Raw genomic sequence first — 27,261 nt, forward strand, 5'->3', positions numbered from 1 at the left:
ACCAAATTGAAGGATCATCAACATGATATCCAACATGATATCCAACACCTAATTGGTGAATTAATCCAAGCAAAAAATTGAATATCAATTAAAACTCTAATACAACACCAGTAAAGTCTTAACACACTGAATTGAAGCGAGAAGGGTGACTGAAACTTGTAAACCACCCAAACTACTTGAACTATGATTGAAGAGCAAATCACCGGTGTAAAGCTAAAATAATAATAAAAAAAGGGGTGAGATTTAAGATACCTTCCCAATCAAACAATTTTGAGATCTTGAAGGTCAACAATATGACCACCCAAATCATGGACTCCAGCGAGCAATTGAAGCCATTCTTGTTTCAGCAGAATCACCCAATGAGTGAAGATTGTTTTTGGGCTATCTGTTCGTGGTTAATGGCAACTTTTGAAAACTCGAGGGATTTTTGCCATTAGTTGGCGAGGTCCGTTGGAATACCTCTGAGGCTGGTGATGGTTATAACCTCAATTGAAGACCGCTTAGGTTTGAGGGCAGATGGCGAAGGTTTTAAGGTGGGCCATATACGCTGAAGGTTGTGGTTTTTTTTCCCTTGGTAGTGGCGAGTTTTAGTTGAATAGATTTTGTCAGTGGCCGCCTACTTCCTGTGAAGAGGCAAGCCAAAGACAGCTGACAGTGGTGAATAGTTGTGAGGTTGCTGGCAAGTGGCCAATTGATGAGACAGTCCGAAGAGACAATTGAAGTAATTGATTGCAGTTGATGGTTAAGGTGGTAAACAGTGATGGCAGGTCCCTTATGCGGACATGTTGAAGAGGAGGGTTGCATGATGATGAAAATTGTGGGTATGCCTTTTTATTTCCAGCTAGTGATGTTAAGAGAGGAGGCCCTCCGATCTGCCAGCATTTACACCGATGACAGGAGGCTTGAAATTTGAATTTCAAATCTCAACACACTTGCTTAGTTTGAGTACTTGTTTTGCTATATGTTGTAATGTTAGTTGTACAAGTGAGGTGTGGGTGGTACAAGAACACTCCAGAAGGGTGTAGAGGTAGTAGGTTCTGTTTAGCTTATATAAATAAGAGAGGGGAAGGCCTAAGGGGATATCTGAATTTTTTGTTATTCAGTGTTGGGCAAAATCCTTGGAGAGAGTCTGGACTCTCGTCACCAGTACACCATTGTATTTTGCATCCTCTTTTTGTTCAATTCAATCATCTGACTGGAGGAGTATCTTCTTGAAATTCTAGCCAATTACAGTTGTGTGTTTCCTTAAGGGATCATCTTATTTAGATAAAGCTGAATCATATTTGCTCAATCTAACACTGGAGCAATTTTCAATTACAGTCAAGGATGCTTCTGGAGCCAGAATTAGTTCTTGAAGATGTGAGTCAAGATCATGCCCGCAAAACGGTAAGCAGTAGATGCTTGTTAGCCACAAACTATTGGACATCTCAAGTCTTTCTGTTAGTTGGCTATGGTAATACTGAAGTTTATGATGGTCAGGTAACTATCGAAGACCATCCACACATACCCGGGAAACATGCATCTGTACATCCATGCAAACATGCAGCTGTGATGAAGAAACTAATTGAACCACTGATAGCTGGAGGAGTTGAGCCACAAGTTGACAAGTAAAGTCTTAAATAATAATTTCCAGTCCAGGGTGTATAATTTTATATATATAGGTAATAGGTTCGTGTCCTGATTAATTTAGAAATTGAAACTTGTGGTGGTGCAGGTATCTCTTCTTATTCTTGAAATTTGTTGCTACTGTTATTCCAACCATCGAATACGATTACACCATGGACTTTGACCTCGGGGGGAGCTCCAGTACCTGATTTCAAGTTTCAAGTTTCAAGTGAAGTTACTTTGAAATATGATGTATTGTTTTTTCTTCTTCTTGTACTTGTGGGTGGCATGTTTATCTTGCTTCGGGGTGCAAAGCTAAAGCGGTTTAAATGAAATTGGGTTGGGTTATGGTAAATAGATATCTGCCTGCAAAAACCAACTGCTTGTAGTGTCTTGATATGGTGTAAATTGTTGTTGGAAGTATTCCAATTTAAATATTTTTATTTTTAGTTTTATAATGGAAGAAACTAAAAATATGTTGTATGTATTAACCATTAAGCGTTGATGTTATTTGATGCATTTTTTTAATTTTAATTTATTTCTTGATTTTCTCAACTTCTTCTTTTGGTATTAGAGCATTTAATTGGTTCAAAAGTATTAAAATACTTGTTCTTAATTGGTGAATAATAATAATAAATAAATAAATAAATAAAATCACCTTATTCAAATCATCTATTTATTATTTCTAAATTGTATGAAAAGGTAATGTGTGTGATACTTGATTCAAACTCTCGTTAAAAATTTGAATGTATGGTTTACCTAATGACACACAAATGATGATGACTAGGATTAGGTTTTCTATCGTATGGCATTATTTATTTATATTTTAAATGCCAACTAAGAAAATAAATTCCATTTTTTTTTTCAATTAAGCAAAAAAATTCCATATTATTATTTTTTCTAGAATGTATCACAGTTTTCTTAAAAACTAAGAAAATCAAATTAACGTAGATTTTTTTAAGAAATTGAAATTTGTAATTCTTTTTCTCTATTAAAAAATGACCATAAAACTTGTAAAAGTACTTAAATTCTTTTAGGCCTGCTTTTACAACATTTTTGTTAACGAAAGCACCTATTGAAGAAGATTTAGCGATCGAGAGGGAAATTGAGATTCCAATTGAAGAAGAAATTTATGATCGGGAAATTAGGTTTTAATAATTAATGTGTTTTTATTGCTTTCCATGTCATCAAGTTACATCACATATTTTTGTCCGCATCATTTCTAAAAGATACATGTCAGTTTTAATTTGTCGGTTGTATAAGCAAACAAAGTACTTAAAAGTTTAAGATCTCAAATAAAAGTACGCTACCCAAACAATGAATCATTCTAAAATACGTTGTTTTTTCCTTATACAATTTATAGCAAAATAAGCTATGCCTATTTATTTACGGTTATAATATTAATTATATTAAAAATAAGCATGAATATTACATTACATAGTTTTGTTTATACTACAAAAATTATTGTATCAGTAATACTTACAAGTTACAACCACTGTCGAAATCGAAAGAAAGAGAGAATGATTTTCGTATTGGGTCGAGGGTTCGGCCCAATACAAACCCAAACCAAGCCCAATCAAAGCTATATATATATTATATATGTTGCCGCTATCTAAAACCCTAACCCTCGCATATCGTCATTTTTAACGCTGCGCAACAATGGGTATGGCTTTCTTCGTCCTCTCTGTTTCTGCATCTCTGTTTTACATTTTTGTAGGATCTTATATATTTGATGAGAGATCGTGTCTGTATTATCTCTCTTTTTTTTTTCTTTTGTGATTCGATTTGATTAGTTGAAATGCTGCGCCTTTTGGATGGTGCTTAACAGGTGCCTATACCTATGTGTCGGAGCTTTGGAGGAAGAAGCAGTCCGATGTGATGAGATTTATGCAGAGGGTGAGGTGCTGGGAATACCGCCAGCTTCCTTCGATTGTTCGCGTCACTCATCCCACTCGACCCGATAAGGCTCGTCGTATGGGTTACAAAGCCAAGCAGGTAGTTTTCCAACTCATAAATACTCGTATGGGAAAATATATGCATAATAATAATGCCTCCGGATTTGTACATGTTTAGTTGTTTACTGGTCTATGCATATCGTTTTATTCAGACAATATTTAGGTTTAAGATTTTGTTTTTGAAGGTTGGGAAAAAACCATTATTTATGAAAAGATCAAGTTAGAATTGATGATTGATCAGAAGAGTTCGCTACTATTCCCAATCCCATGAAAATGATTTTTGTGAATATTACATACGTGTTTCCCATTTGCTTGATTTTATCGTTTCTAAGTTTTCATGATTCAATTTATTTACAGATTCAATTTCCCTGTTTATGTATTGAATGGTATTTTGGATATTTAAATAGTATCTAACAGTCAAAACGCTTCTTTTTAACTGTGGACGTTCAAAAATTGCCACATGCCTTCTTACATGTTCTAAATCATGCTGTATATTGAGCGTCAATATTGGATTTGTGCAAGTTAAGAATACATTTTGTGTGGATATCAATTTTATTTTGTAATAGCCAATTGATTCTGAGTAGCAAATTGTGCAAAAGCTTCTTAACCCTCCCTCCTCTTACTAAGACTACAGAATGTTCTTGTGAGTTATGGCCAATACCGGGACTATAACTTCTGCAACAAAACCACTCAGACCCAACAATGCAAGGGAAGCCATCAAAAAGCTACTGAACATCGTAAATAAAAAGATGAAATGATTTTTCATTATCCCAATTGAAGTAGTGAGCCTCCCAACGAGTGTAATTTTTTTATTGGATGTTGAAGAATTTTACAGTTGGTGCAAGTAAATCTTGTTCTTAATGCCTTGATATACTTTTGCAAGATTAAGTTATCTTGTTTGACCAGCTGATTGTGTTGGTATTGTAATTTTATGATAATTTAAGTACATGATTTGGAATGTTTGTTCTTTGTATGCCATCAATTAGCATCAAGTTGTTTCCTATGTTTTCATGCCGAGTTTGCAGTCACTGCTCATTTGCTTTAAATGTGACATCCTTATTCAACTATGATAATTTCTAACTGATCTGCTACATAATCTGAAAAATGCATGAGTGATTCCATTCATGCTTATTAATTAGGTTTCATCACTTGTTTGCCAACCATGATGCAAACCAGGTTGGTTTAGTATTCTTATTTTAAGAAGAATTTTGGCCTCATGTTCTCATAGTGTAAGCATCATTTAGGCATTTGTAAACCAATTTCTGAGTTATTTGAAATCTATTCAGGGTTATGTAATTTATCGTGTTCGTGTGAGGCGTGGTGGAAGGAAGAGGCCAGTTCCCAAGGGTATTGTGTATGGAAAGCCTACCAACCAGGGTGTCACCCAATTGAAATTCCAGCGCAGCAAGAGGTCTGTTGCTGAGGAACGTGCTGGAAGGAAATTGGGTGGTCTTAAGGTTCTCAACTCTTATTGGCTCAATGAGGTATGCTACCTACTTCCATTTTATGAAGATGTTTTTCTATCTTCAAAATGTTCTCTAAACAATTGTAAACCAAACCACAGAACATTAGTATTTGTGTTTATATGCAAATGTTAGATTTTTGCAAAATAAGTTTAAGGGTAAAATTTGTGTTAGTTTCTGTCCAGTGTAACAAAGAAACTTTTTCACAATCAATGCTACAAAGATTCAAATATTCCTTGTTTGATGTGACATACTTTTGAAATTTCTTGTTTTTTAATCAATTTTGACTGGTAATTTGCAGATTTTGACATTAAATCTTGTTGTCTATTTTACCGTAACCTTTATGTGAATGGGGCATCAATGTTGTTATAGAATTACATTTCATGCAACAAGTTATGCAAGACTGATTTGTTCAAGTTAATTGAAGTTGTGGTCTTGGATGCAGGACTCGACTTACAAATACTTTGAGGTGATATTGGTGGATCCTGCCCATGCTGCTATCCGTAATGATCCACGCATCAACTGGATCTGCAACCCGGTGCACAAGCACAGAGAGCTTCGAGGACTGACATCTGCAGGCAAGAAATACAGAGGTCTGCGTGGCAAGGGACACTTGAACCATAAGGCACGCCCGTCAAGAAGGGCAACCTGGAAGAGGAACAACACTCTATCCCTTCGTCGTTACCGTTGAAGGACAACTATTTTTATTGTTATCTGCTTGTTTTTTTGTTAGTTTTAAACTTGTGTGTTTTGGGATATTCAACATTTCCTCCAGATATTTTGGTATGAAACGAGCTTTGAGTTTGTCATTTGATGCTTTTAATGCATTACTACTGCTAATGTGACTTGTTTACATGCTAAATCTTTTCTTAATACTGTCAATGACTTATTCCTACATATGGTTTAGGTGGTGGTATGATAGAGGGTTGGTGTTTTATTGTAGGTTGTTTGAGTTTTCTTGGTGTGCTTTTTATCTTTATCTATAATAGCCAATAATATTTCCTTGATTTGTTAGTGATTTAGGCTCTTGGGTTTCATAGGAAGCTTTTGTTTTGCATAATTTTTTTTTTTGATGTAATGAAATCAGTCAAAAGAATTTGAAATGTTGTCGGGTATGATCACTTGTTTGGTTGACAATGAATTGGAATTTGTCTGTTTGGTTTATAGAATGTACCTTTGGAATTTTTATGAAATTTTTGGTAAATTATTAAAATAACCCTTTTGACAAATTCAATTTGTAAATAAATGCATTTAACAAAACAGATTTGCAGAGGATTATAGACACATCTTTTGTATTCGTGATTATAGATTTATTTAAAACATATTTTTATACAGATTTATACAAAACAAATTATATACAGATTTGTAAAAAATTGTATAGAAAACAGATTTATTACAGATTCATCTGAGGTTCTATACTTCAAATCAGAGGAGAAAATAGATTGCAAAAATCGAGTTCAAATCTTGAAATCGACCAGCTATATCGATGGTTTCTGCAATGTCGAAATATGCATTCCACACCTTTTCGCCTATATTATAAGTTTAACATCGATTTTGTTTCATTTGTTTTTTATTTATTTATCATTTTTATAAATTATATTTATTGTATATTTGATATCAACTATAACTTTTTTGTTGCACAATTCCTTGACACCCACTCAGATTTATCCATTGTTCTTTTAAGTAAACTTTATTTAATATCAAAATATGTACATGTATGTTTGATTTATTTTGAGCATTGCTTTTGCAGTAAGTCCATGGAAAGAACAAGATGTAAATCAATAAAGTTCCGGTTATGTATGGTTTAGGATCAAGTCCAAAAAAACAAATTAAATACACAGATAATCAAAATCCTAGTGTGTTATGTTGCTTCATGATCGGAGAAACGTTTATACTAGTATCCTGTAACCCTTTTTAATGAAGGATGTCATGATTTCGTTTGTAAGAAGTTGACTCAAATAAAGTTTATCAAAACTGATGGTTGTTCAATGATGTTACTAGACATACAACGTGAGAGATGGTGGTGCTAACCAAACAACAAAATGTAAAAATTGGTTGCCTTTTCGTCATATGTTGTTGAATCTTCACTTAAGCTCTCAAACTTCGTTTCACTTGTCTTGGATTATATGAGCTCTCAAGCTTCTTTCTTTTTCCTGTACCAAATGAACTTTTTATATAAACGTTAAGTAAAAAACAACGTTTCTTAATTTGTGTGTTTTGGGGTTATGCAACTTAAATATTTGGGTAAAGTTATATGGTTATCGTATATTAAAAATGTCAAGCTCAATCAAGTGTTCACCTTTAATGATGCGATGGCGAACATCCATGTTTGCAACTCTGTTAAGGACTCTTTTTCTTGTTTGGCAATAATGGAAAGCTCGGTTAACAAATAGCACGAGTTCTCAGCCTGTTTCAATAGACAAATAACTTGTATATCTTATAAAAATGTTATGTCGGTATAATCATACCTCAACTAAAAGAAATACCTGCCTGATAATATAATTTGGTAATTGTCGATTCTATATTTTCCAATAGTTGTGCGGCGTTGTCCATCACATCACAAACCACTAAAACATCTCCCTACATATTACCATTATGATTAGTTTCAAATTGTGTTGGTAGCATTAGATGTATTACATACGATTAAAAAGATTTTGAAAAAAAAATGTTCTTTTTACATATGTTCACACATCGGCTGAAAAAGCGTATTGTTTTAAATGTCAATGCAAAAAAAGGTTGTTATAATTTTAACAATACCTTGCAATCATCCACCAATGGGATATTAACTGATGCCACTGACAATTTTCTAACAACTCGACCTATTGCTTCAAAGTTTTTAGCCTCCAATCTCGACCATTTTTCTAGCAAGAATAACTGCGAGTTCATAATATGATATAGTTTGATGTCATTTTGGAGCTTTTGCACTTCCATTCGCTTTGCCATGTTGGAATTTCTTATAGCGAGTATCTTGATCCATGCATTGAACACTTTCTTCTGCATAAAGTTACATTTATGAATGCAAAATACTGAAATAATTGCTACTTACTTCATTTTAAGGGTTACAGTTAATTTGTTAAGGACCATTGACAAGTGAGACCCGTTTAACCTATGAACGATCATAGACAAATGCATTAGAACATGATTAAATTTGTCTGAATTGATATTTAGTGTATCTTTTCATGAATGTAATGTAAATAAATGTTAGTTTCTTTATAATTCATATATATTTTACCTGATAAAACCTAGTTTTAAGCTTGCATAGATTGATTATGATGTTACATTTTCTATACCTGACGATATAACTTAATAACTTCAACATCATCAGTAGTTACAAAATCTATTTATTACACCAAGATTCATTATTATTATTATTATTATTATTATTATTATTATTACACTAAATAAAAACAGATAAAATATTATTTGGTTTTTTGAAATATTGTTATTATAATAGATGGATGGGCAATTGCAATTAAAAGAGGGATGTTATAGTATCCAGGTTAGAAACATGAATCCATGGGTGATAATTACCTGCGCAACAATTTGAAGGGTGGACATGGCGGTCTCAGCTCGAGCATTGGCAAACCTCCATTGTAATAGCCGATTATTCATCAATTTAGACCAACGACGATCTGCTTCTTCTTCTGACGACGCTTTCTTCGGCCTGAAGTAGTTTAAAACTCCACCGATTCCACTACCACCACCACCAACGGGACTTGGAGACTTTGAACAAGGCGCCGATCGCCCTGGGGACAGAGCCCATGCGGTTTTCTTATTTCTGTGTGCCGGCTTCTTCTTAGTATTTATGGTCATCCGATTCTGAAAGTGGATCATGAAATTGGCATCCTTATAAGTTGGAGGTTTAGCGGTGGATGTGGAGCGGGATTTGGTGACGACGGGGTTTGATTTGTTGTATAATATTGTAGCTGGCGGAGATGAGGCGGGATTCTGGCTATTGCAACGTAGGAGGCGAGGTGAGGGTGAGGGTGAGGGTGAGGGTGAGGGTGAGGGTGATGGAGGAAGACGATCCATTTTGTGGTTTTCCGAAAGGGCATTGGCAGTATGTATATTTGTTTGACAGGACAGCATGGTATATGTTGAGGGCACGTTTAGTGGTATGGTATTCATGAGGTCAACTCTTGACTTAATTACACCCTTCAAAATGTTTCTATTACTATACTCATAAGCTCTTTGTGGTTTGTATCCTGTTTACTTAGTCGTTCTCTCTCTCTCTTTCTGCATATACATATACAACATATACATATATACATACCCTTGTGGAGAAGAGAGAGAGGGAAAGTGTTTTATTTTGTATACATCAATATGCTTCACTCCAAATGTCAAAAGTACAAAGAAGTTTCAAGTTCAAATACAAGAAGAAATAAAAATCCCCTTGAAGGTTCAAATGCAATAACTTCGGGCTATCTACAAAACAGGTTGTCGTCTTGAAATTGGTTCGCTCGCATAACGGATTGGATATTCAGGTTAATAAAAAAAATTGTGTATGATTTAAAATATGAATGTGAGCTAATCGTTTTTATTCCTTCATTTTGAATTTATGTTGGAATTGAATCAAACAGAAATAATATAACTGTCCGTAGGAGCCCAAACAGCCCAATATTACCCTCGATGGTAGCACTTTTTTCCCGCCAATATTTTCCCCAATCACACACACCACACATTTTACTCGGGACGGAGAAGAAGAAGAAGAAGGGAAGACCGATCATTGCTTCTTCTTCTTCATCGCCATTGAAACCCATCAACAAATACACATCACCCTATTGCTCCCTAGTTTACACTTTTCTACTTCTTCATAAAACCCTAAAAATGGCAGATGCTAGGGTTTTCAATGCACCAGACAGAGCTCTCCAAGCAGGCGTTATCACCAAAGTCCGATTAGAGAACTTCATGTGTCATAGTCATATGGAAATTGATTTGGGTGACCGTGTCAATTTCATCACTGGTCAAAACGGAAGTAAGTTGACCTATGTCTCTGCACATCTCCTATTTCTCTGCTTTCAAAAGTATGTAACGTTTAAAACAGGTTTTTCTTTTCTTTTTTAGGTGGAAAGAGTGCTATACTTACGGCTTTGTGTATTGCGTTTGGTTGTCGAGCCAAAAGTACGGACAGAGCAACCACATTGAAGGAGTTTATAAAGACTGGTTGCAGGTTTGTATTATCGCTGGTGTAGGAGCCCAACATTTGTTTTTTTACTTATATGTTTTAGGCTTCATTTGATATGAAACCAACTTCGAGATTATAGTTCCCTCAAGGTTGATTGTATGGAACCTGCTTCTATATGGTTATTCTTTTGGTTTTCTTCTGTTGTTTATATCGTGATTCGACTCTGATCCAGACCGTAAACACATGCTATTTTTTTTCTCCAGTCGATCTATGTTTTGACACCATATACTTGTTTACAGCTATGCTCTTGTTCATTTGGAAATTAAGAATCAGGGGGAGGATGCTTTTAAGCATGACGCATATGGAGATGTCATAATATTAGAGCGCAGGATCACTGAGTCAACCAGCACTAGCGTCCTTAAAGATCATCAAGGTTTTTGTTTTACTTTCTTATTTCTCTTATTGGATTTTAAATTTTATATATACTACTTGAGTTGCTGGTTACAAACTCTCTGTTCAATCTTTTTCCATGCAAACATATTAACTACATAAATAGGTGAGTTACTTTGCATATGCTTGTTTACTTTTACTCAATGTGAAACATGTAACAGGGAAAAAGGTCGCCACTAGAAGAGAGGAAATCCGTGAACTTGTGGAACATTTTAACGTGGGTATCTTCCTAAATCTTACATGTTACCTTTGTTATTATATACCACATATTTTAATATTATGTAGAACTTTCATAAGTTAATACACACCTCGTACATGTTCTGGATATTTGGCATTTCCATGTGCAGATCGATGTTGAGAATCCTTGCGTAGTAATGAGCCAGGACAAGAGCAGAGAGTTTTTGCATTCAGGGAATGATAAAGATAAATTCAAGGTCTCAAGTTAAACAGAGTATTAGCTTTCTATGTGTCACCTTTCTTTTCATCGATATGCATACTTTTGAATGTAAATTTATTTAGCCGAGATAATATAGGTTTTTTTTCTTTTCTGATATGATGTTGCTCAGTTCTTTTTCAAGGCTACACTTTTAAGTCAAGTGGACGATCTACTAAAAAGTGTCAAGGACAATCTTGATAAAGCAAACGGTGAGGTTCTAGAGCTTGAAAGGTCAATAGCACCTGTAGAGAAGGAATTGAATGAGTTGCAAGGGAAGATTAAAAGCATGGAACATATTGAAGAAATTTCTCAGCAGGTGCAATTGTTAACCAAAAAATGTGCATGGTCATTGGTATATGACATAGACAAGCAGATGCACGAAGAGACTGCGAGGATTAGAAAACTGGAAGAACGGATACCTCAGTGTCAAGCTCGAATTGATCAGAAAATCGTAAGAGAGTTCATTTGCTTTCTGTGGGATTTTTGGTTTATTGTTATTGGTTCTTAAATACTTAAGCCAATGTGCTTTAGAATTAAATATGTTATCAGAGTAGTTGATTTGACTGAAAACATATAAGTTTAATTGGTCTGGACACTTTCAGCTGTAATGATAATAGATTCTAAGCATAAGTTTTTGAACATCTTCTATTTAGCGTCAGTGTATAGAGAAATCTACTTTTGCAATGAAAGTGTGAGTAGAGCCTTTTTAACCTTTATAAAAAAAGGAAGTCTTGCGCTGGGGATGATCCCGGTGTCGGGCGGTGGTGTAGAGCTATAGCTATAAGGAGCAAAGCTCACACACCCCGGCTTTCCATTGGTCAACAACCAACCATATACACCGTCAAAGAAGTCTGGCGTAGAAACAACTAGAAAGTACTTACAATTATTGTTGTATAAAGAAGCTGTTTATAGTATAACATAGATAGTTTTGTTTGATGTATTCTTACTGAAGGGATTTATTATAATGCAAGTGAATGGACTATGATAGAAGGACAAAGGTTCAATATTAGTGTTTTTGAGGAGATCTATTTTGTAGCACTAAGCTTACTATTAAAGAGGAACAGGGTTTGAGTTTAGTGTAGAAAATCTCACCAGAAGCAAGACTGAAAGAATCATAATTTATAAAACAAGCTCCAGAAATTAGAACAAAAGGCAAACTGCAAATGCCCTGAAGGTTTTATGTCATGTATAACTTTGTGGAAACTTTTGTCTTTGAGGTTGCTTTGCTTCCTATTTTTTTCTTCCAATTCTTTTACAAACTTCATGAAGCACTCAGTTCTTATTAAAATCTTTTCGCGAACACTTCTCCACCAAGACAGGGGTCTTCTCGGAAAAGCCGCTCTGCACTTTAGGGTAGAGGACAAATCTGCATACATCTCACCACCGCGACCCTATCTTCGAGTGGACATGCTGGGTGTTTTTGGTTTGGTTTAGCATATTTTACTCGCCACTTTCACTACCTAACATGTTTATGGCTTCTATGATATGGAGTTTTGCCTTTATTTCGACTCATCATATTGATCAAGGAAAACTTATTTTTGTGTGAAAAACGGTCTGAGAATTGCTCACAGATCTTTTGTATCATTTACTCATATGCTGGTCTAGTAATGCTACATTTGAAATAGCTTTTCTGTTTCTGAGTGGAAATTGATTTATTTGACAGGCAAAAGTAGAAGAATTGCAGGATCGTTTGAACAAAAAGAAAGCTCAGAGTGCCATTATGATGGAAAACACTTCGAAAGCAAGGAAAAGAAAGAATGAATTGGAAGAGAAACTTTCTTTGGTATGTTTGTAGACTGAACATAGCTTTATAGCACTGTCTTTTTATGGATTAATTTGGTCGACAGACCAAACAAAAATGATTGCTGAAGTTTGATTCTTATGTACTTTGCTGTTACTTTTCAATCCATAATTTTGTTTGTTCACTTTTTTATCTAACGCCTCCGAATGCAAAATATATCATATATAGTATTTTGAGACGCAATGAGAAGGGTCTGTTAAACTTTTCCTGCTTCCTTGAAGCCTTTTGTTCTTCATACGTCTTTATGGCATCTTTTTCTACCCGAACATCTCCCTTCATCATGTGACTCCATCCATGTTGTAGACTAGTGCCAACACTTGGGGAACTTTTTTCTAAAAAAGACTTGGTCTCCTTCATGCAAAGGTCTTTCTTGCATCCAGAAATTAACTGATGCAAATGGCATAACTTGAGGCTTACAACCTTTAAATAGTGAACCGTTCTCTGAGATATTTGGTTCTCTCTTTACATCTTTATGCTTAGATTATGTGATGTTTTCATAATATTGAAGCACAACTTTGTGCTTTGTATTTCATATGTTCACTTGCTTTTATTACCTTCTCTAGGCATTGTTAACCCAAAGGTGTCAATTACTAATTTGTGTCACAACTATGAGCTGTTCTACTAATACAAATATTGATTTACAAGGCTACAAAGGAGAGGATTGAACTAGAGCAAGAATATGGCCGCAGAAGTGACAACATTGGTAAGATGGCTAAGCGAATCAAATTACTTGAGCAGCAAATCAGCGATGTCAATGAGCAACATATGAAGGACACACAGGTTGTATGTCTTTGTCATCCTTGCTATGATTGGCTACTTGTTCTCTGTTCATATATGAAGCCATAGTTCCCAAAGTTATTTACTCTAATTGGTTTGTCCTTTTGAGCATGGCATTATTCTCACCTATATGTGCTACCATAGTTATTGCTATCAGAACCAAAACCACTGGCCTGCAAGTCTTCGCACAGCGAATGAGAACTTGATGCTCCACTCATTCAGTTTCAGTCTCTCTCTCTCTCTCTTGGTCATTGGCTTCAGCCAACTCATATTATTGGGACTTCCATAGTAGTCATGATGTCCTATAGAGTCATCGGCAGTAAAGAGTGTAAATTGCATTTCTGCACCGGAAGATGTGGTTGCATGGTTGACGGGTCAATTCGGGAGATTTTCACCTGCCTCGTTTAATAGGCATAATTGTTTTGATCTTGGAATAACAAAATTTGTATATTTCCAATTCTTGTCTTTTTCATGTTTTTAGTCTGCAAAAGGGTAAGCCTAATGGAACTTGCACCTTACAACTTCTAGGCTTGCACCTTGTGCAAGACCATGCTTGTTTTTATGTAGTATTGTGATTAAATTGTGACCCTTCACTTAGACTCTGCTTTGAAGCTTGGCTTTGTTGGACATTGTCCTTTAAGATTACTTTAATAAGTTGTTCCTATATTTTTCCAATACTGAAAAATGTACACATGATATTTAGCAATGTGAGCCTAGAAATGTACAGATGATATTTAGCAATTCTCTTTAAGGTGTTTCCTGATATTTCCTTGTGAAGTGCATTCTTTTTGCTAACATGGGTTGCAGTTAACATATCCAATGCTAAAACAGCTACTCAATGTGGCCTGTATCAAGTTGGTTCATTTTCAAATATGGGGTTCCTATCCTCAAGCTCTACTCATATAGTGCACCTACAACTTCTATGAAGATGGCCCATTGTTATCCGCATCCGTCCCTGTCACTATGGATTTTGCATTCTGTATATGTGGTAGTTTAGCTCTCTGATTGAAAATGGTTTTTGCATCGTTGTAGTAATTACTAACCAGTAACTGCATTAACTAGCAAATCATTCAGCATATTAAAATGAACATGAACATATAATTCATATTGGCATTCTGTAGGCTGAAGAATTTGAGATGGAGAAAAAACTGAAAGAGTTTCAAGATGAGATCAATGTTGCTGACTTAGAGTTTCAAAGGTGTCTTGTTTTTCACAAGTCATTTGACATGACAGTAACTCGATATAACAATGTATGCTTGTGTTAACCATAAAGGCCTTTTCTCTAGCTTTATTAATTGTCAATCTTCAGATTGAAGAAAATTGAGGATGATTTGTCAGAAAGTTTAGGGATTGCAAGGGATGAACTTAGAATGATCACTTCTGAGGTATGCGATTGCTTTCTTAGTTTACCAAAACTGTGGAGTCATATGTTTTACTACATTATTTTATTTGGATTTTTACTTCATATTGCCTGTATCCTATCAATATCTTATCCTGCTCCGAACTAGGTAAGACTACGTATAAGAAAATACGCATACTTATATGAAAATGTACTATTTGATCTAAATTTGAATCTTGTTGAAATAGATGCGTTGCCAGCTACATCTAGTTTGGGAACAAGGCTTCTTCGTCTTGTTGAAATAATTAATGTCAATAACTAATTGGAGGTTATGCATGCTATATGCTGAGTTCTAGGACTGTAAACGATGATCAGAGTATAGCAGATTTGAGCTTGGCTTGTTCAAAGAATATTGGATTTAAACTGTTTAGATGAATCTGCAATTTTACTCCTGACTGATCTCAAACTGTTGTTGGCACATTGAATACTTTGGAATCAATTTGTTCAAGAGTTGAGTTGAAGCTAGTCCTGCTCATCATGTGGCTCATGAGTAAAGACCTGCTTGAGTTTGTTTCATAAATGTTGTTGCTTTTTTGTCCCAAACCATTATTAAGAGAGAATACATTAATCCGAATAAGATCTACGTATTTGGTTCTAATAGTAATTACTTTCTAGTGTATATATATTATAACGAAGATAAACGTACGAAATAATTGAATAAGTTTGCTAATCATACCGCCATCAAATTACAATCCAATCCGAAATGGAATAGGTAATTTTGACTCCGGAAAACGTGTTATTATAATCAGTTTTGCATTAACTTGTCACTTGTTGCTATCGTTAATTAGAAGTTCATTTTTGTATGAATACATTCTCATCAATGAGATGGACATCATGTCTCTTAATGCTAGCATAGAAAATTATAAGGCTGATATGCATGTCACAGTTTCCTGATGATACATATAGGCTCTGCGGCTGACCCAGCCTCAGTTGACATAAATTGTTGTCAATTTCTTCGAATTCACTTCTTGGATGTTTTGAGAATAGGAGACTTGTGCTTTATGCCTGTATTGTTCAGACTTTTGGGTTTCTGTTGGCCACCTTTTAACAAGGTTTCCCAAGATTTTAACAAGCTCTTTGTCAAGAGCAAAAGAAACAGAAAAGGAAGAAGAGGCATATGCTTCAAAAGTTTTCTTGTTAGGTCTTAATAATCACTTTTGTCAATGAACATTTATTTTTATCATTCTATTTTGATTTCCAAATGTTACTCTATAATATATTTTCTTTTTAGTGTGTGATCTTTCAGATGCTAACTAAAATGTGTATTATACCCATTAATTTGGCTAATTGTAAGAAAAACTATTACAACGCCAAGTATACTTGAGTAGAGCTGTTAGAAATCTGTGCAATAGCATAGATAATGCACAACTTTTTAATTGCAACTGGTGTATGTTGATTCAAGTTTGTATATGTTATTTTGTATAGGCCACTTACGTGGTATAAATTGGCTTGTTATCCATTTTTGCACCAAAATTTTTCAGGAATCCTTAACTAGGTGCTTCATAAATCTTTTGCCATCTGTTGTTTTGATATATTTTGGTATCTAAATTTTTGTAGTTCTGGTTTTGATTTATTGTAATCTTTTATATGTCTAGCACTGCATTTTTCTGCCAGTTTAGTTGTAAATGCATCTTCATTTTTTTCTGTACCAAACTAGTTCTTTCTTTTTTCTTTTCCAGCTTGATGATTATGCAAAGAAGATCAGTGATAGTCAGCGTCGCATTCGCGAACTGCGATTGAATCAGACAAACAAGGTCTGGTAATTTCTTAATTATGTGCAAACGATGTTCACCTATGTTCATGTTTATCACACATATGTACTGTATGTCAAAAGGAGCGAAAGGCATCAAAGCTCTATGTCTATGTGTAGGCACAAAGGAACTTTGTAAGGAATTTGCTGTTTGAGTGAAAAATTGCGATATTTTTGCATCTACCATGCTTATGGTCATACCTTTTTTTAAATAAAATTGTAGCTTTTGGTCTATTTCTTTTTCCACAGGTCACAGCATTTGGAGGATATAAAGTTTCCAATCTTCTACAGGCTATCGAGAGGAACCACCACAGATTCAAAAAGCCCCCCATTGGTCCTATAGGAGCGCATGTGGTCAGTAATTAATAATTATCATACGCCTATTCACATATGCATTAATGAGTTCAGGTGAACTTGCTTAAATTGCTGGTGTGCACTTTGAGGACTTGTATTTAAACTGAAGGGTGCAAATAGAGTTCTTGTGTAGAGAGTGGTCAATGAAGGTGTTAGTTTCAGATTGGTAATGGGACATGTTACCTTGTTATGTTCACAGCATAATCTTACTTCATCTGGGATTTATATGCTGTCTGCACTTGATTTCATAGACAACAGATGAAGCTTATTATCTATTTGTGTATGGCTACACTTGTTAGATGGTCTTTGTACATGAACTTTCATGTAGAACAAAATGAATTGCAAAGTAACTGTGAGTCTGTGAAGAAGTATAAGCCTCTGGTCTCTTTTTTATCTAGTTCCTTTTTTTGGGTTGGGGGGGGGGGGGGGTAAATCCGAGGAGTTAATCCAAGTGTAAGGATTATTTCTCCTGTCTATGAACATTTTTGATAATTTTGTGTTTTCTATGACATCTTTTTTTTTTACTTCTATATCTATTATTTCAGAACTACTGTGAGTTATATAATCACTGTAACAACCATACAATGCTTTCCATTGATTCTGGATCTGTTCTGGTTCTTATACCGGCATCCAAGGGATGAATTTTGCTGCCTGCTTGTCAATATGATTTTTGCTAGAAGATAACTAAGCCTCATTAGTAAACATGACAATCTTATTGGGATCATGTTGTGTTTGTGTTTAAATTTGATAAGTAGATGAGAGATAAGCTGAAGCAGACAAGCAGTTGTGCATGTAATAATAGATGCATGCATCACTGGTCATCTATAGGTCTTAGTTGATATCTATATGCCTCTTAATTGGATCTGTCAGTTCTAAAACACTTTAACTTGATTCTTATTTGTAATTTTACTGATTATGTTAAAGCTCATCTTTGCTTTATGCCAAGAACAAGTTTATGGCTGGTGTCTCAAGATGTTATCTGTTGTACTCGAGTGCTTAGATGCTAGAAATTTATCAAGGAGGCAATGAGTGTTCTTGCATAGAAACCTGTTCCCTGTTGCTCCTTCTCAAGGCCTTGGCACTGTTCTAGAAGATCACTCTTTTCAGAGTTTATTCATACTCTGCATATTACATAATACACCTGATATTTGGAGTATCTAACCACTTGTTCTATTCCCTCTATCCTTCCTGCTTAGCTACTCCTTTTGGTCAGGATAAATACGAAAATCTAATATTTTTGATACATCATAGATGTGCCTAAGTGCTTCTTCGAATTTCTTTGAGAACTGTGTTGCCCTTGTTAAGTAATCATGAGTTTCCTCTACTCTTTAATTGGATAAGGCTGAGGACAAAATGTGTAATAATCTAGTTGAGGGGGTCAAGACATACATGAGTTAGGGAATACTAGTCATAAAATTGTGTTTGTATTTTGAGTGTTACGATATGATATGATATGTCATAAAATAACTATCTAGAATTTTTTATGCATCAAGCTATCTATCATTATTTCTGGCGTTCTAATTACAGGCGTTAATTCATGGCGACAAATGGGCTGTTGCTGTCGAAAATGCCATTGGCAAGTTGCTTAATGCTTTCATAGTGACAAATCATAAAGATTCACTTTTATTGAGATCATGTGCTAGAGAAGCAAACTACCACCACCTTCAGATCATCATATATGATTTTTCTATACCAAGGTATGGTGTATGTATATTCATATCATAATTGATTAAGAGTTCTTAATATCTGACAGTTAAAATTTTAATGTAGGTTGCAAATTCCAAATCACATGCTTCCCCAGACAAATCACCCTACTACGATTTCAGTAATACAATCTGACACTCCAACAGTTGTAAATGTATTGGTTGATATGGTAAAGATACTTTTTTAACTTAAAGTTTCGGTTTTTTTCCAGCATCATGAATATTATTGCCAGTCTAGTTTTTTTGTGTGCAAGTTTTGTTGTGTTGTTTCTAGATGTACACCTACAGTGCCTTCGATCATAATAAGAACATCATGCTTCACCCTACTCCTGATGTTCGTCATTGCTTTGATCTCCCTGTACATTTTATCTTCTTCCTTGCCTGCTTGAAGTGCACCTTGCTTGCATCCCCCACATCTGTTTCTTATAGCCTTTAATGTTTCTTAGTTCCCATGAAAGGACAATCAGACCGATAGCTCGAATTCATTGAGTTTAAGGTTTCAATATATCACTGTTACTACCACCTGGCATATGCCATTTCTCAATGACCAAAGGTTCTTCATTGACAAAGTATCTATTTTCAGATCTAATTTCTTCTCCCCATGTCTATTATAGAAATAACGGCAAAAACTATATGCCATTCCTTTCTCTGACTTTAACAATGCAATCGAACCCTTTGAAGAACGATTATGATCCCTGATGGTGACTCTTTTTCAATCTTGAAGTATAGTTTGCTTCTTAACACAAAACAGTAGGCCAGATCATGGCTGAATTTCGGTGGCTTGCACAATATGCCCACTGAGCGTTGCTAACTTATATAATAAAATTCTTCTTTGAGCGGCTAAGGTCTCCAACCCACTTCCTTATACTATTTATCGGATAAGGATTGACAAAACCTTACTTTGTACTCACATGAAAGTTATCTTCTATCCTATTCTGCTGAGTACTCCTCACCTCTCTTATCACATCCCATGCCTTCTTAAATGATCTCCTGAAAACCCTAGAAGTTTATCTAGGAAGTTGCAGACCCTTTTGATGCCTTCTGTCTCAACTATCTCTCAGACATGTCCTTTGCCATCTTCATGATTCAAAAGCACGTGACATTTCTTGACCAACTCCGGAATTTCAAATGCTATGCTCTGCCTCGACATAGACCTTTCTAGCATGATGATACAGGCTCCTTTACAAATGAGTTTGGATCTTATTAGGTATCATCATATGTGGCAAATGTATAAACAGCTAACATATTGATGACTGGTAACAATTAACTGCTTGGATTTTAATAAGTATGATGCACAAATTTCACATGGTAGAGAATTCGGTCACCTGTTATTGGGTGGGAGTGCAGTGTTCTCTATGTATTAATCATGGCAATTTCTCAGAGTCAGGGAAAAAGTTGCGTAAGTTATCTTACATCTCATGATTTCTTTCTTTATTGCTCCATACTCCACCCCACCCTCACATTGACACACACATGGAGAAAGGGGAAGGCAAAAAGAACGCAAGTGGGAAATTGAGTGTATCTAAATGCTTGCCTGGCATTTAATACTATTTCATGTCTTCCTGAATGTTCCAATAAAATTGCAGTCATCCTTGGATGTAATGATGATCCTTGGCTTAGCATCAAGGTTGCTTCTTGTTTATTTGTGCATGATTGATTGAAAACTATTGCAAACCACACATATATTGAGTAAGCCATATTTATACTAGTCCTTCAAATGCTGCATTGGTCAGAGTCTCATGAACAAGGCTGTTTTTTTTATCATGTTGCTCTTTCATTTTGCTTTTCTATTAATGACTATGCATGTGCTTTCATCAACTGATTAGTTATTGTGTAAACTCTGGTGTTTTTTTTAGGGTGGGGCTGAGAGACAAGTGCTTGTAAGAGACTATGAAATGGGAACTACCGTTGCTTTTGACCAAAGGATTTCAAATCTGAAGGAGGTTTACACAACAGAGGGTCATAGAATGTAAGATTGGGAGAACTTGTTTTCGTTTCCATTCCATCATTACCTTGTGATTTTGTTGCTTTATTTATCGATCAACAGATGGAGTTTGTTTCAATGGAACTATCACTAGCTTATTTTTTTTTAAATTTATAATATATATATATATATATATATATATATATATATACAAATCTCAAGTCAACAACAAATTGAAAAATAATTTGTTAGTACATAAACCTAGACATATATATCAGTGTGCAAATGGCTTGCTTTGTTTCTCCTTTGAATCGTATGCGTAACTGTAAAGCATCTATATTGGTGTCTAACCAGTAAGCCTTAATGGAAAAAACTTAATCATGAAACTTCTTTAGAAATGTTGACTGGTCAACAGAAGCAAGAAAACTTATTCAAGACATTTAACATTTTAGTTGCAAGATATTTCATTTTGTTGTTCATGTTGCAGGGTGAGTTTGTGACAATTTTCTGAAAGATCTTGTCATATGAATAAGAAAAGATAGTTACTGTTATGGCGGTATGTACAGAGTATGTTGATTTTATTGAAAATAAGATGTGCAATTACATATGGAGTCAGGACCAGATCAAACCCTCGTCTATTTTTTCTAACTTGTGAATGAACTGACAATTACATACAGGTTGAGGTTCTTTGGTGTATGCTATTTTCTATTAGGTGGCATCTGCTGATATGTCCGGGTTATTAGTGAAGGCTCATCTAGCCTTGGAGAACCACCATAGAATTTAAGAGCTTTAAAAATTAGATATGGACACAGCATGCAGGGTACATCTTTAGCAATGGAAGCAAGCGGATTAGTAACATGGAAGTATATTATGATTAGAGGTGCCTAGGTCATATTATTTTGATGCTAGGACCCAGGATCATTGGAAAATAAGATTGATAAGGATGTTAGTCTTAATGTAAAAGCATGATAAGTGTTCTTGTGACCGTAGTCATAGACAATAGTAGTGAGATGTTCTATCTTATAACACAGAGATGAGCTGTTCACAGACATTATGTGTTAGGTCACATGGAGCAACATATTTGTAAGATCAGTATTAGCAGAAATATGGACGGCAAATTGGATTTTCTGCCATATACGATTAAAATATATTAAAAACAAAATCCTGGAGGTCAAGGTGGCACTGATTGAGGACAGCTTAAGGGAACACCACTTGAGATGGTTTTAGGCCATTGGACAATTGGTATTTATGTAAGGGTGACTTGTACCAATGTTATAGTGTAAGCGTCAAGGCCTGGATTGACCTTGGTTGAAGTTGTAAAACAGACTGGATTGGTTTATTATAAACCAAGGACTTGGCTTAGGCAGGAGAGTGGAGGAAAATAGTTTGGGTTTGGGAGCTTGTCTAGTTTATATCTTCTCCCTCTACAAAAGATTAATATATGAGTGTACAAGAAATAATACTTAGCTAAGTAACATTTAGTATTTGCTCTTCCCCTTGATAATATAAACTAATGGCCAGAAGGGTGAAATTTTCTGTTGTTAGTGTAACTGTTGACAGTTACTATTAGGGATGACTTGTAGTCTGATAGTATAAGAGTAAACGAAGCAACTTAATGATTGTCTTGTATGGTATGTGCAAAAACATGCAACTCCTGAGTTTTGTGTTTGATTACTCATCTATGTGATTTTTTTTTTCACACAATTTAATATTTTAAGGGCAATCCTTTGAGCACTGGTAACGTTGGTCCTCTATCACGGGAAGATAAAGGGTTTTGAGTCTCAGAAGCAGCCTCCTTGCAAATGCAATGCGAAGCTTGCATACAAATATGTTTGCCCCAACCTTCACAAGGCCAAGAGCCGCATTGAGTCACCCTTTTTGCACAATTAACACATTAATTAAATTAATGCAATATTGGTCCCTTTCTAGGTTTTCTCGTGGTTCAGCACAAACCATTCTACCTCCTGGGAAGAATGCAAGGACTGGGCGTCTCTGTAGTTCATATGATGATCAAATTAAAAGTTTTGAAAGAGAGGCAATACACATGCAAGAACTAGCTCAACAAGCTCAGGGAAAGAAAAGGAGTTTCAATGAACGGCTTCAGAATCTTCAGGATGAACTACAAATTGCGAAGGTAAGATGCCTATATTGTAGATTATGATTTATGTTAATGGGTTGCTTGGTTGGGGTAACAGGGGGTGGGGAATGTAAATGAAAATCATTAATGGTGTCTGGTTTGATGCACCAGAAACCGGGTAATGAAGCATTAGTCAACAAATTGGGTGAAATGCAACCAATTTCATTTTCTTCGTTTTTTGGGGTTAAGGGGACAGAACCCTATGGAAATTTTATCGAACTCATTTTCATTTTCCATTCCCCAGCATTTTCATTCCTATTTCCATTTTCCTGAAATGAACCAAGCCCCTCTAAGATTGATTCCCCTCTGAGTTGGATATCTAGAAAGAGAGAGGAATCATCTTTGATGGGGGGGAGAAAGCTTTACTGCAAGTTTATGTACTAAAAAGATATAATAGCATCATGTGCTACTGGATAATGTGTGTGTGTGACATTGAATTTGTGAACATGAAGACTGATTGGAGCCTAATATTATTTTAGTCACACGTTCCAAGTAATAATATATATATATATATATATATAATGTATGTGTCATTGGATTACTGCAATTGAAGATTGATTGGAGCCTCATATTATTTGTCACAAATCCCAATTGATATAATATCAAAAGCCATCAGAAATAAAAGGCAAATACTGTATATAATTCTTTGATGCTCTTACATATGGATTTGCAGCAGACATGATGTAAGAGCAAACTTAGAGCCATGATATAGCTTTTGCTTTTAAAGGACCAAGAGTGTATATGCATCAAGCATTATTCTCTAAAGGAGCGATCTTTTTATCATCTTGAAGGGACAATACTGAAAATATAGCAGAAATAGTTTTTCTTCATTGTTACCAAAAATAGTCAGAGTTCTGTATAAGGTTACCTTGACCCTTTTTTTTTCTTTTTTCTTTTTTCTGTTGGGGTGGGGATATCTTTCCAGTGTGGCACACTTATATGTGGGTTCCATGTGTTGGGCAGCAATACAGAGTTACTAACACTATATTAGGGACAAACAACAAAACAAAGAGCAACATGGCACAGTTAGATATACTCAAAAATGGCACAGTTAGATATACTCAAAATGAGACAACTTTAGGACATTAAGTTGAAAAATCTTCAAAAGAGCTGCAGAGGGTTCAAGTTTTATAACTGATTAACTGTAACTACTAAGGCAAATCAAATCAAAAGAAGACGACAACTGAAACATCCATATACAGAATTGTCTGATGGATTGTGCCACTGGAGAAATATGATGTGATAAATATAAGTACCGCTTAAGAACAAATTTTAAACTGGTTAAGCACTTATCTACAGAGGTGTTAGCATAATCCAAATGATACCGAAACATAAAGTTGCATCGAGGTAGTATTGCAAAAGAGGTGGACTTAACACCCAGCAAAAATGTGGACTGTCCATGGTTGAGCGTTAGAATATCAATAATGCTTTTACATTCTTGATACCTCTGGTGATCGCTGTAAAGCATCTCCGGTGTTCAGTTTAGTATATTCCTCTAATATATTTATCTTAGTGATTTTGTTTTTCAAGATCCACTTTTTTTCTTTCTTTAGAGACGTCGTGTGGGTGCAGAGAAACATTTAATGTCAAAGAATCTTGGGCTAGAGGATTTGAAGAATTCATATGCTGCAGAAGCGATAACTTCCTCCGTGTCTAGTGTTGATGAGCTCCAGCATGAAGTTTCGGTTTGTATTCTATACCACACTAAAGTTTTCTTCTCTTGATGTCTCTCTCTCTCTCTCTCTTCGACTTTGCCTCTTTGAACAGTCATCTTATGTGTGCCCTTGAACTGAACCAATTTGTACAATATCCAGAAAGTACAACATGATAAAACCGAAGGTGAGATTTTGCTTGAGAAGATTCAGGAGAGATTGAAGGAAGCCGAAGCTAAAGCAAATGAACTTAAAGTTTCATTTGAAGAGCTACGTGGTATGCTATATTTTCTAATTATATATTCTCTTGTACTTTTACAGACTTAAATTCATTATCGTCTTTCTCATCTTCTCTTTCTACCCTTTCCCATACAGAATCAGCAAAAGCAGACATCAACGCTCTAGAAGAAGCAACCCGCCAGCTGACTCAGATTGAAGAGGATCTGCGTTCTGCAGAAGCGGTAATTATTCTCTTCTTTTCTGGTTAGCTCATATCAGTCTGTGATCTTTTCTCTAATGCATCATCATTTGGTGTTTGTAAGTTGTAACCAGTAAATTAACAAACCTACTTCCTATATAGGAAAAACGTCATTATGAAGGACTTATGGTGCAGAAAGTCCATCAGAGGATTGAGGATGCTAAACAACAATTTCAGGATTTGGAAAATGAGCGAAAGGTGTGTACCTGAACTGTTGAATATCAGTACTTACTCTTATAAATGTGCAAAGAAACATGGAGTTGACAGTATAAAACTCAAGACCTCAACCACATCGCACAAACTTACCAATCAAGTAGTGTTGTTCTTGTTTTCTAATTGTCCCAATCTTACTTGTATTCCTTTTTTTCCTGAATCTTTCTTCCTTCCAATTAGGCATTAATCTTAAAGTTGTTTTTTGTTTCGTTTTAATGCCAGCACATGTTATCTGCAATAAATTGAAAAAGAAATAAAATTAATCAAATGTAACGATTAATACTTTGTATGGGTTCCATTCTAAAAGAAGCTTGATAATATTTCTCTGTATATGATGTAGGTAGTTGGTAAAATTATATTTTGTAGTTGCATTTGCTGCCCATTACGGAATCAACCAAAAAAAGTCCCCCGTGACGGCGGTGGAATTCGGCTAAAATCAAGAGTCATGTGATGTTCTTAATTTTGGAAATGCAGGTAAGTTATGAAAAGGCCTCTATCATATGTCCTGAGAGTGAGATTGAAGGCTTGGGAGGATGTGGTGAAACAAGCTCGGAGCAGTTCCAAGCCCACCTTAAAAGGCTAAAACTGCGACTTGAGCAAGAAAGCCAGAGGTAAGTAATGTGGTGGGTGGTAACTTTGTGAGAAGATGTCTTTTTTCAGTTTTCATGTATAGGGTGGTTGCTATGCAGGCATCAGGAATCTATTGATGAACTTCGGATGTTGTATGATGAGAAAGAGCGTAAGATTAAGAAACAACGGCAAACTTACAAAGCTTTTAGAGAGAAACTTTGTGTAAGTTAGTATTGTTTTCTTGATATAGGGTCATGGTTTTCTGTTATGGTCTGTTATTTTGTTGGTACCGATTTCAGACAATTCATGTGGCTCTTGACAAACGATGGAGCAAGTTTCAGAGAAATGCAACTCTTTTAAAGAGACAGCTGACGTGGCAGTATGAGCCTCCCACCTATTTTATTTGGCAAGTTCTTTTATTTGGAAAGCTACTGACATATATAATAATATTTGTGGTAGGTTTAATGGTCATCTCCGGAAAAAGGGGATTAGTGGACACATTAAAGTTAGTTATGAGGAGCAGAAGCTTTCGATCGAGGCAAATAACTAGAATTCTTTTAAAAAAATGGTTTAGTAAATATAGGGTGGTGGTTTTACCTTTTTTTTTTTTTTGTGGTGATTGTTCAGGTAAAGATGCCCCAAGATTCATCGACAAGCAATGTACGAGATACAAGAGGGCTATCGGGTATGTTTTGATTTATTGATATATTTGTTTGTTTGTTTGTTGGATGAATAATATAGAAAAGAGAGAGAGTGTGTGTGTGTGTTATGAAGGAGGAGAGCGGTCGTTTTCAACGCTATGCTTTGCACTAGCTCTTCATGAGATGACAGAAGCTCCATTTCGAGCTATGGATGAGTTTGATGTTTTTATGGTAAATCACTAAATCTAATTCTAATGTTGTTGGGTTTTTCTTTTATAAATGATTAATTAATAATTTAACTGGTATTTATAATAATAATAAAAAAAATAGGATGCTGTGAGTCGGAAAATCAGCTTGGACACAATACTGGAATTTGCTCTGGCACAAGGTTCACAGTGGATATTTATTACACCTCATGACATAAGGTGAGGTGATTAATGAATTATTTAAAATGATTTAATGAGGTGATTAATTAAAAAAGTGTGAACTTGGTGCAGCATGGTAAAACACGACGACAGGATCAAAAAGCAACAAATGGCGGCTCCTAGGTCTTGAAGCACCTATATTGTTATGAAAACTTGTTTTATGATATGGTTTCAACATTCATGTAATGGTATTTGTATTAGTCAAAAATCAAAATGTATCCTGGATTTAAAAAAACAAACAGATGGTGAAACTTTCTACCTACTTTAAACATCAATATCTGCAATTTACTTCACAAAATAATATTATTAAGTATAACTTTAGCATTTGGATATTTATGATACCATAGAAACTCAAATTATACTTGTATTTTTTATTTTCAAAATTTTATATTGTGGGGTGGGG

General features: G+C 35.2%; 4 protein-coding genes across 4 annotated transcripts in view; 3 read left to right on the forward strand and 1 right to left on the reverse strand.

Annotated features, from left to right (window-relative positions):
- LOC112509680 (autophagy-related protein 3) overlaps nucleotides 1–2,057 on the forward strand; it is a 7,872-nt gene extending 5,815 nt beyond the window's left edge. Inside the window, exons 7-9 of the mRNA XM_025114765.1 lie at nucleotides 1,321–1,386; nucleotides 1,480–1,607; nucleotides 1,715–2,057. Coding sequence (XP_024970533.1) covers nucleotides 1,321–1,386; nucleotides 1,480–1,607; nucleotides 1,715–1,814 — 294 coding nt within the window. The 3' untranslated portion in view covers nucleotides 1,815–2,057. The remainder of the gene's footprint in view (nucleotides 1–1,320; nucleotides 1,387–1,479; nucleotides 1,608–1,714) is intronic.
- Nucleotides 2,058–3,221: 1,164 nt separating this feature from the next.
- On the forward strand, nucleotides 3,222–5,873 carry LOC112510045 (60S ribosomal protein L15). The gene is made up of 4 exons (XM_025115305.1): nucleotides 3,222–3,268; nucleotides 3,434–3,600; nucleotides 4,847–5,044; nucleotides 5,469–5,873. The coding sequence occupies exons 1-4, from the start codon at nucleotides 3,265–3,267 to the stop codon at nucleotides 5,712–5,714; spliced, it is 615 nt and encodes a 204-aa protein (XP_024971073.1). The 5' UTR covers nucleotides 3,222–3,264; the 3' UTR covers nucleotides 5,715–5,873.
- A 1,258-nt stretch (nucleotides 5,874–7,131) lies between these two features.
- LOC112508556 (QWRF motif-containing protein 7) lies at nucleotides 7,132–9,112 on the reverse strand. Its single transcript, XM_025113221.1, has 5 exons — nucleotides 8,555–9,112; nucleotides 7,781–8,017; nucleotides 7,514–7,603; nucleotides 7,323–7,430; nucleotides 7,132–7,176 (listed from the first exon to the last, which is right to left on the reverse strand). The coding sequence occupies exons 1-5, from the start codon at nucleotides 9,110–9,112 to the stop codon at nucleotides 7,132–7,134; spliced, it is 1,038 nt and encodes a 345-aa protein (XP_024968989.1).
- A 582-nt stretch (nucleotides 9,113–9,694) lies between these two features.
- Nucleotides 9,695–27,121, forward strand: LOC112509637 (structural maintenance of chromosomes protein 6B). The gene is made up of 28 exons (XM_025114703.1): nucleotides 9,695–9,998; nucleotides 10,088–10,193; nucleotides 10,448–10,581; nucleotides 10,760–10,815; nucleotides 10,946–11,032; nucleotides 11,165–11,485; nucleotides 12,698–12,817; nucleotides 13,481–13,615; nucleotides 14,734–14,810; nucleotides 14,922–14,997; nucleotides 16,691–16,765; nucleotides 17,011–17,115; nucleotides 18,643–18,812; nucleotides 18,886–18,988; nucleotides 20,675–20,787; nucleotides 22,672–22,876; nucleotides 24,433–24,564; nucleotides 24,694–24,808; nucleotides 24,907–24,992; nucleotides 25,112–25,207; nucleotides 25,697–25,833; nucleotides 25,912–26,014; nucleotides 26,092–26,171; nucleotides 26,252–26,330; nucleotides 26,420–26,477; nucleotides 26,567–26,664; nucleotides 26,764–26,858; nucleotides 26,931–27,121. The coding sequence occupies exons 1-28, from the start codon at nucleotides 9,851–9,853 to the stop codon at nucleotides 26,986–26,988; spliced, it is 3,168 nt and encodes a 1,055-aa protein (XP_024970471.1). The 5' UTR covers nucleotides 9,695–9,850; the 3' UTR covers nucleotides 26,989–27,121.
- The last annotated feature ends 140 nt before the right edge of the window (nucleotides 27,122–27,261 follow it).

This window comes from Cynara cardunculus (genome assembly GCF_001531365.2).
Source record: "Cynara cardunculus var. scolymus isolate 2C chromosome LG 3, CcrdV1, whole genome shotgun sequence".
Taxonomy (NCBI): domain Eukaryota; kingdom Viridiplantae; phylum Streptophyta; class Magnoliopsida; order Asterales; family Asteraceae; genus Cynara; species Cynara cardunculus.